Raw genomic sequence first — 10,413 nt, 5'->3', positions numbered from 1 at the left:
GGCTCGTTTACACCCCTAGTTAATGCTTTGTTTCATTGGGCAAATATGAGATTTTAGGTGCTTTACATCATGATGTTCAATTACACAGTGTTGCTCAATTCCTCTTTATAGTTGTGTTGCCACAATTATCATCACAATTATCATATATCGATGTTATCGATGTATATTTACATCATGATTCGATAAACAAAGCAGAGCTAAACTTCCAAACCTACAGATACCTGTATTGTAGACCGCAATTATAAAATAACAAAATAAGCCAAGTCTTACAACTGGTACATTCAAATGATACATAACCAAACCAATCACACCGAATTATTAACAAGCAAATGAACTAAAATACAAACAAGTAATAAACTAAAAACCCAATCACTCAATTCCAAAACACCAACAGAAAATCATGGAGTAGTTGCAGAAGGAGGTGGAGTGAGGAAGGGAATGGAGGGAAATTTAGGAATCTTAGGAATGAAAGGACTAATTATAGGATTAAGAGAAGGCAAAGGAGGGAAGCTGAACTTTGGGATTCCAGTACTTACTGGAATGGCTGGCAATGGAGGCAGGGTAGCAGGGATCTTAGGAATTGCTGGAATGCCCGGAATTTTTGGCTTTGGTTGGCTTGGAATTGGTGGGATTGCCGGAGCAATAGATGCTGCCGGCGTGACGAGGAGCTCGCGGGCAGTGACACATTTGTCAAAGCTCATAATGATGGCCAATGCTGCTAGGAAGATAACTGATGTGGATGCCATGGTTTGAAGGGAAGGGAGGATTGGAATGCAGTTTGGATGGATTGGTTAGAGGGAATGATTTGGTAGTTTTTATAATGCTGAAGATGGGGAGGGAATGGAGATTAGAAAGAATGTAAAATTAGTTTGCTTTTCGTGTATGTTTCACGCTAGTTGTTGGGAAGTTGATGGAAAATGTGTGCTCTTCATTCTTGTTGTTTCCTCTTTTCTGTTTTAGTCTTATTTAGTTGAGAATATTTAGGAAGAGAATGTATTGCTGCCATGTACACAATAAGGATCGAATGAAGATATATGTTGCATCAGGAGGACAGTTGAAGAGAAGTTCACATGAAATTTGAGCTGAACTAATCAAATAGAGTAATGATAGAGTCAAAATAAACATCATAACAACAGAGCAATCAAAGAAATATTTAGATTTAGATTGAGACTTAGGTGAGCAAGATGTCAAACTGTTCAATCATGATTTAAGATACCTTCATACTTATTCAATTTTATTTTGGTACAACAATGGCTAGTTTTAGGGCATGTTGGGGACGATGAAGGAGCACCGTTGGATCCCTGATATTTGAAATGAATGCTCGTGATCTAGCTGGAGGGGGAAATCTTGCGGAGCAGGGCAGCCGAACGCGTGCCATCTCACCTCCTGCGTGGAAAGCGGAGTGAACTGGGAGACGTCGCATGGAACTTTGATGACTCTGATTATACAGTTAGCGTCGCGTGTTTAAATAATAAATTTGAATTATCCGAGCTAATTAAATATAGAAAATTCAAATAAACTTTAAAAAATGGTATCCTTATAAAAAAAATCACAAAAATAAATAAAAATATCATTAAACTCAGCAAACAGAAGAGAAATAATAAAAATAAAAAAATTAATTAACTTATATTTTTTTGAATTAATTAAATACTTTATAGGGTATTTTAATTATTAAAAATTAAATATATGACTAAAAATTATAAAAATTTGATGGATTATTCTCACTATCCCCAGAAATTTCTATTGATTTTTCTAAGGACAGCCTAACACTATAAACTCTAATTTTCTATCAAAATTATAATTTTTTTGAGAAATAATAATAATAAATAAATTGATCAAAAAATTATGAACATAAATGGAAATTAATAGGGAAAATTAATACATTAATTTTTCATAATTAATTGACCATTTTCAAACTCTGAATTTAAGAAAACAATTTTACTTATGATGGGCAAATTTGTAATTTGCTAATTTTGTATGATTATCCCTTTTGTTTCCTGAAATTCAATTAAAACAGAATATTTGACTTAGCAATCCTAATTTTAGGACCTAATTGAGTCACTAAACATGAAAAAAATTACTTAATTTCATAATTACTCTTTATTATTAAATTATCAACATTCAAACTTGAGATAAACAACATCAATTCCTTGAATTCTTCTTAAAAAAAGTTTGAATTCTTCTTAAAGATGTCACTGAGTTGCTCATTATCTTTCACATGTCCTTCCTTTTTCTTCCCTTATATTCCGATAATAAATTTTCAATTTTGAAGCATTCACATTTAGAAATCTAATGTCCAATCGTGAAAACCTAAACTTAGAAATTTCTTGATGACAAAATCACAACTTTAATGGGGAGTTTTATAATGTAACTTCGGTTGCTTAAGATGTAATTAACTATATGGGTTTGCCTTTATATGAAGTTGAAGGACCCATATTTAATCTAAACCCTATCTAATCCTCATATTGGATAGAGGAAACATTTATCGGTTTAATCATAGACCAAAGCAAATATCCAACATTTCTTAATTTAATTAATCGAACCAATCGTGAAGTCGTACTTTTATCTTTCGGGATGGTCTGCCGCTTCTAATGATTCGTTTGATTATTTAAATAACCAAATCTTTAAACCTTCTTGACATTCAAAGCACTATGTCAAAAAACCAAACTGACACTTTTTTAAACAATTTTATTATAGGTCTTCCAAAAACTAAAGGAGAGCCGAACCCAGCAATCAGGCGGTCTTACGATCCCAGGACATGATTCGTCTTTGTACGAGCTATAGAGGGAGGTTGATAGATGCAAGAAGAAGGTTGTCGGGTCATTAGATTGGGGCCTTAAGCACGATCTATGACACTTGTCCCTCCTCTAACGCATTAGGGCATCCACTTCTACTACCTACGAGGACGAGGTTTGTAAAAAGGTTGTCGCATTCACCATAGATATTGAGACCATAATTTGTGTCCAACTCACCAAGATGAGGTCAAAGATTGAGACTAAAATGAAATCAAAATTTGATGCATTCTGGCATCTAGCATAACAAAGAGGAAAGCAGCCAATTGGTGATGATTTTTTAGGAAAAAGATGTTGAGAAGACTGAGGAAGATTGGGAGAAATTCTTATTTCTATCTGTTTAGCAGCCATTGGTAGGAAAAAGATGTTGAGAAGACTGCGGAAGATTGGGAGAAATTCTTATTTCTATCTGTTTAGTTTAAACAATTAGTGTGAACATCTTTTTTCTTATATGAATATTTTTATTTATTGGTTTAATGTATTTCATTTTTTATCTTTAATTGATTTTTACGTTATTTATTATTTTTTTAGTTTAATAACTGCTTGGCTTTGTAAATTACAATGTATGTTTTAGCATTGGATTTGTTTGTGTTACGATTGCAGGTGTAGAAATTGTAATGATAAAGAAAGTTATTTTTCTAAAAATTTCTGATGACTTTCCTACGACATTATGATAGTTTTGAGCTCATGTATCATGATATTCGATGACTATCTTATGTAGGTTAAACTATTGATGGAAAACTGATGGTTGTTTGATGGACTATCAATTAAGTGAGAGCCGTTTTGATGGCCTATAAAACTACTACCAGATAATAATTCTCCTTTTAAACTCCAAGTTACCGATAGTTTGATTTGTCGGTCATTTCTGACGGCATACCTGTGGTCTCAAAAAGCACCTCCGAGTCTTGTCGAGAGGTTAATGAGGAGCGTGTTAAATTCTAGGTCAAATTTTCAGATGGCAAATGAGATAGTTGATAAGACACAGCCTAGAGATTTCATCATTATTTTATAATGACTTTTTGATATGGGGTTCGAGGTCTCTAATAGGCGCAAGCTCCTATGGTTAATTATCCCTCACGATAATGAGAGAGCACTTTAGATTAAGTCTAGTCATTAAGCGTTAAGTATTCAAACTTAACATATAGCAGCAACAAATTGAGAATTTAAAATTATAAGTTACCATCACTGTCGTGAACTTAAAACTGATGGTGGGGGAAATGGCGACGAACCCTATCAAGATCTCATGGTCTTGTCATCTCGGGTTGTCATGGGCCTTGGTCTACTTGCTCAGTGGAGGTAGTTGACCCAATCTGACAAAAGTATCCTTGTTAGTAGCTATGGGTTACTTCGTCCAAGGAGACCTTGTAGATCTGGGGTTAATGCTTGTTTAAGGGGACTAATATAAGTTGACCTTAACATACAGAGGCTTTCTGCCCCTTCAAAGATACCCTATGATTCAATAATCAGAAGGCCAAACTGTCATTAGGGGATATACGGGCTGTCGTAACCGTAATATAATGGTATCTTTTGGCGACGTCAGAGGGCTCTGGTCCTAACTGCTTCTTTGTGGTGTCATTTGGCGGCAAAACCACGTAGATAGAGGACTCGGATCACATCCTTACTGACAGGAGATTTTTTTGAGTTTGAATTTTGTAGTACTTGATATGATATTGGTTCTTTATGAGCTTGAGTCAACAATAGATTTATCGACCTCGAAAAACAGTTGCAAAGGGTGGATGGATTTTGCTTAAGTTTTTTTAGTCGTAGAATTTTCATTCAAATGTTATTTTTTTATGATTTAAAATATTTTAATTTTATACGTAGAATTTTCATTCGAATGTTATTTTTTTATGATTTAAAATATTTTACTTTTATAAGAGAACCCCTCCGATGGAAATTTATGATCAACACGACCATTATTGGGGAATGATCTTTTCAAACCTTGTTGACTTTGTCCTACTTACAGAAGATTAGGTTTTATGGTTTATCTTTTTTGAAATATTTAAATGACTTTACGACTTAATCTTGGAAATATACACCTCCGGTTGAAATTCACAATCTTCCATTAATGTAGCAAGGCTCTCCCAACAAAACAAGCTTATAATCTTCAACAAAATCGAAGTGAAAGTGGAAAAATTTTCAAGGGACAAAAAATCAAAGGTGCCTTTAAGTTTTTAAATCCTTTTAGTATACTAAATAATACTACCAAAGAAAGGACATTTTCCCAAGACATAGCATACCAAAGAGAGGCTTCGACTCTTAGATCCTTCTTCTACTTTAAGATCTATGAAACAAACTTTATCGTCCACAAAAGGAACATAGAAGAGATTAAAGTTTGAAGAACCGGGAGATTCGAAAAAATCAATCGTTACCAATTAAAGGAAGGACTAGACCCAAGTAAAGAGTACGAAGAAGAAGCAGACGGAAAAGCGGGAAAAGCAGAAAGAACCATCAAAGGCAAAAAGGCAAAAGCCCTAAGGGCAATCAATAACCTTAGACAAAAAACATAAGGGAAAGAAAATTGATGTATTCTGATAGCAATGCTTTTGGAATTCGCTTGAATAGAGCGGGTTTCAAATTCAAGGAAAAAGAACATCATGAATGTATTCAGAATAACACATTGAAGTATTTCATTTTGAAGTGGAAGAAGTACATATGGGAGCATGTTTGTTACCCATAATTTTGTGGAAGAGACATTTGCATACATTCCACTCATGTACTACCATATCTAACACAAAATTTGGTTTTTATAATTATATCACTTAAATCTTTCATATCAGAACAAAAATATCATTAACTTCTAAAGCACGAAATATAATTTTTCATACATAGGTAAGGTTAAATACATGGGAATTGGGAGGTATGCATGTAAATCTTCCTTTAAGCCTACTGCTAATTGTTCCCATCAGCTTCAGTTCTTACCACCCACTGCAGTTCCCCATTCAACAAAAAAGCCCTTCTCCAAAATAACTGAACATCTAACCTCGTAATACATATTTTTTATTACCAGGTTTGTGTTCTTGAGCCTATTATATTACTTGATTAATTTTTAATAAACTAGACATATTTCCTCATACAGCCTCCACCTATATCAATCCTCATAACCAAAATAACTAAACATCTAACCTGGTAATAAATACTTTTCATTACCAGGTTTGTGTTCATGAGTCTATTATATTACTTGATTAATTTTTAATAAACTAGACATATTTCCTCATACAGCCTCCACCTATATCAATCCTCATATACCACTGACATTCTTAACTCCTTCAATATGCTAAACGCCAAACCGGTCATCAATCCTTGCTCACCCAAACAACCTACACATCCACCTGATCTCACCCCCTCACCGAACCCAACCATATACCACCAAATTATGGGCTCATTCCAACACCTGACACTCAACCTCACTTATCAGCATATGGAGCACCCCACGAACCACCACTTCAATCAACTTAAGAGGATCCTCCCGCTACATCAATGGTTCTAAATCAGTTGGTCTCACCATGACACTCAACCTCACTTCTCAGCATATGTAGCACCCCAATAACCACCACTTCAATCAACTTAAGAGGATCCTCCGGCTACATCAATGGTTCTAAATCAGTTGGTCTCACCATCTACCACTCCATCCTCAACATCATCGCCTATTCGAACTCCGATTGGGTAGAAGACCCAATTAACCTTAAAATTACTTCTGGATGTTGTGTCTTTCTTGGCAAACACCCATTTCCTGGTCCCCTAAGAAACAATCTACCATTGTTCGATCATCCACCGAGGCCGAATACCATGCTCTTGCATCTGCAGCTGCAAAAATCATCTGGCTCCGACTTCTAATGGCAAACTTCAATGTTGTTCATTAACACCCGACCATCCTCTACAGTGAAGACATCTTCCCTATTGCCCTCGCCAACAACCCAACCAAATACATAGAGGTTGATTGTCACTTCATCCGCAACGGCGTCCAACATAATCACCTCAGTGTTCATCACATTACCACTCAAGATCAGCTCGCTGATACATTCACAAAGGCTCTCTCCAACTCACAATTTCAGCAACTCAACTTCAAGCTGACACTTCCAGCAAAAACCATCAAATTGAGGGGGGATGCAACAACCTCAAGTCCATTACGTCCATAGTACACCAATAACTCCACCGAAATCCATGCCGAGGATGATCAGCACCGTTCATCATTAACAGTCTACATCTCACCACTCATTCTATAACCAACCTATATACACATGTTTGTATAAATTCTATCCACTATACAAAAGAGTGTTTTACAGAAAATGGATTGATGAAAAAGTTGTTTCCTCCTTTCTTGTCATCTTCTTCTCCAATCTAAAATAATATACAAAACCAAATGCAAATACTTCTTTGATTACGTTCATTTTGATTTGATCACTATTGTATTCCATTAGTCCTACACATTTTATTTGAATTTTTCTTCGACCGCCCTCTTGCCTTCTGTTCGAACATACATTCTGATTCGATCGTTGTTGGGGCGCATTTACATACATAACACCCAATTCTTATGAATTTACCTATGTCACACCCAGACTTTCATATTTGCAAGCACCATATGAAAAATAACACTCATTATCACCTTTTAATAGTCAAATTCATCTTTTCAACCATAGATAAAGTGTTATACGTGTAAAAATGAAACTTTAGGTGTGAGATACATACATCCATAAGAATCATGCTGCCTATGTAATACAAACAAGTGTGTCACATTAATGTTATCTCATGTTGCCAACTTTACTTTTTTACTGTGAATATGTTATGAATATTGATTGATATGCACTCACGATGAAATAAACTCCAATGTTTATAATTCATGTCTGTATGATTTGGCAGGCATATTCACCCAGTACGAATGATATTATCCCTCAGTAACATAATTAAGATCATTTGCTGTTGTAATACTCTTAGCAATCTTCATATTCTATCCTAAACTAAACCCAAAAATTAAATGTTCATAGATGTAATATATACTCTTCCTAAATATTCTCAACTAAATAAGACTAAAACAGAGAAGAGAAAACAGCGAGAATGAATAACAGCCATTTTCCATGAACTTCTCAACAACTAACGTGAAACATACACGAAAAGCATACTAATTTTACATTCTTTCTAATCTCCATTCCCTCCCCATTTTCAGCATTATAAAAACTACCAAATCAGTCCCTCTAACCAATCCATCAAAAGTTCATTCCAATCCTCCCTTCCCTTTAAACCATGGCATCCACATCAGTTATCTTCTTAGCAGCATTGGCCATCATTATGAGCTTTGACAAATGTGTCACTGCCCGCGAGCTCCTCGACACGCCGGCAGCATCTACAGCTCCGGCAATCCCACCAATTCCAAGCCATCCAAAGCCAAAAATTCCGGCCATTCCAGCAATTCCTAAGATCCCTGCTACCCTGCCTCCATTGCCAGCTATTCCAGCAAATACTGGAATCCCAAAGTTTAGCTTCCCTCCTCTGCCTTCTCTTAATCCTATAATTAGTCCTTTTATTCCTAAGATTCCTAAATTTCCCTCCATTCCTTTCCTCACTCCACCTCCTTCTGCAACTACTCCATGATTTTCTGTTGGTGTTTTGGAATTGAGTGATTGGGTTTTTAGTGTATTACTTGTTTGTATTTGAGTTCATTTGTTTGTTAATAATTTGGTGTGATTGATTTGGTTATGTATCATTTGAATGTACCAGTTGTAAAATTTGGCTTTTTTCTTTTCTTTATAATGGGGTCTACAATAAAGATATTGTATGTTTAGAAATTTATTAATTTGTTTGATTCATTCGATCTCCGCTTGACTCATGGAATCATCAAAAGACTTGTTTTAAATAAAAAAGTAATGTTAGGAATGGCTCATATATATGATAAGGGACAGATGCTGGAGCACAGAAACAAAATGAAACCCCCAATGGATTGCAACAATTGTCTGTAGGTGCGATATCCGAACCCAATATTTTCTCCTCTAGCACACCTAGCTCTAACAGCTTCTCCTGGCACAAAGGCATTTATTTTGGAGAAAGTTTGACCCTCCCTTGATTCAAAATAATAACTTTAAAGTGAAATTTTGCACTAATGCTATTGAATTCATATTTCTTTATATTAAAACCTCTTTAATTATGCATTTATTTGTATAACATTCTAATGCCTTAAAAATAATAAGGCATAAGAAAGAACAAATATACTTCATTTTTTTATATAAGTTAAAATAGCAGTCTTTTGATTCAAAACCTCTATATTTCTTGAATTCATATTTCTTTATAATAAAATAGCAGTCTTTTGATATAAAGGCTAAAATATAATTATTTTTAATAAATAACAAATCATAATTCTTGCATTAATTTTACAGAAGTAGCTAATCTTGATGATGAAGAAGATGCAAGCATCTAAATTGAACAGTGTCGCAAAGGTGAATCACTTTTGCATGAAAAAAATTAAAAAATCTTAAGTTCTAGTGATGACAAAGATAATTGTGGGAACACAGCTATCTAAGGGAACTGACCAACACTGTTTAACTAAATGTTATTATGTAAGACACTTAATTCTCATTCTTTACCCAACAACACAAAGCATGAAAGGAAGGAAAAAAGTATTTTCTATAATCCATGGCTATAATATAAACAAACAACTAAATCTTAAATTTTCATTTATTTATTCTAAAATTGTATCAAGAACATTTCCTTGCAATATGTAAATATTAGAGCTTTTATCCTTAAAAAAATTTTCAATTTTGGTCCATCCAAATGATGTGAACTATAGCCAAGAAATTAGATTTAATTGAAGATTACCCATATATCAAACTTGCTAAAATGTATAAAAAATGTAAGAAAAGTCCATGCGGACTGCAATTCTTAAGATAACACATAAAAAAACGATCGTTCAAAGAATGATGAGCGTAAGTTATGAGATAGATTGTAAATCCTACACTGAGAACATTTTGATAGACCCCTCAAAAGAAATTGTCTATTGTTTTAAGCCCTCTAATTTTGATCTTCCATCTAAATCAAACATATTAAATAGAAAAAATTTTGAATTATTCAAGTAAATAACAAAATACAATTACAATGTTGATGAAGTAATTTCTGATAAATCTAATTATAAAAATGATTGTTGCCTTCACAGTGGTGGTTGAGACTACAAGATAAATCATGATGTTTTAAATTGCATAAAAGCATTTCATATAATCAAATTTTCTAGAATAATGAATGACCTAGTGATAATTCATAGTAAAACTTATAGTTTGGCATGAGTATCTGAATGGAACTAATTTACACTTAGTGGCCAAATTTCAAAAGATAAGAATAACTAGTTAATGAAATACAAAAGATGGTGCACATTTTCTTGACTTAAATTATAATTATCATTTATAAAAATTAGTTTAATATTATAAATAATGATTCTTTAATTATGACTTAAAATAAAAATTTTAAATTGTTATACTTAATTCCTCTTTCAATTAAAATATTAAAACATATTCAGTAGAAAAATCACACCATAAGAAAGTTTCAAAACATAAGCTTAATTCTTTCAAAAGAATTTTTTTTTATGTTTTCAAATTTTGATCTTCATTATAAATAGAAAAGAAATACAATAAATATTACA

General features: G+C 33.7%; 2 protein-coding genes across 2 annotated transcripts; one reads left to right on the top strand and one right to left on the bottom strand.

The window, feature by feature from the left end:
* Positions 1–229: 229 nt before the first annotated feature.
* LOC110024695 (protein app1-like) lies at positions 230–776 on the bottom strand. The gene has a single exon (XM_020724809.1). It carries the CDS (start codon positions 744–746, stop codon positions 399–401), a length of 348 nt encoding a protein of 115 aa, XP_020580468.1. The 5' UTR covers positions 747–776; the 3' UTR covers positions 230–398.
* Positions 777–8,001: 7,225 nt separating this feature from the next.
* LOC110024696 (RNA-binding protein 12-like) lies at positions 8,002–8,542 on the top strand. Its single transcript, XM_020724810.1, has one exon. The coding sequence runs from the start codon at positions 8,034–8,036 to the stop codon at positions 8,379–8,381; it is 348 nt and encodes a 115-aa protein (XP_020580469.1). The 5' UTR covers positions 8,002–8,033; the 3' UTR covers positions 8,382–8,542.
* Positions 8,543–10,413: the final 1,871 nt, after the last annotated feature.

This window comes from Phalaenopsis equestris, unplaced genomic scaffold (genome assembly GCF_001263595.1).
Source record: "Phalaenopsis equestris unplaced genomic scaffold, ASM126359v1 Scaffold000267, whole genome shotgun sequence".
NCBI classification, from domain to species: Eukaryota; Viridiplantae; Streptophyta; class Magnoliopsida; order Asparagales; family Orchidaceae; genus Phalaenopsis; species Phalaenopsis equestris.
Note: the sequence above shows the minus strand (reverse complement) of the source record. Positions and strands in the feature narration are given on the sequence as shown.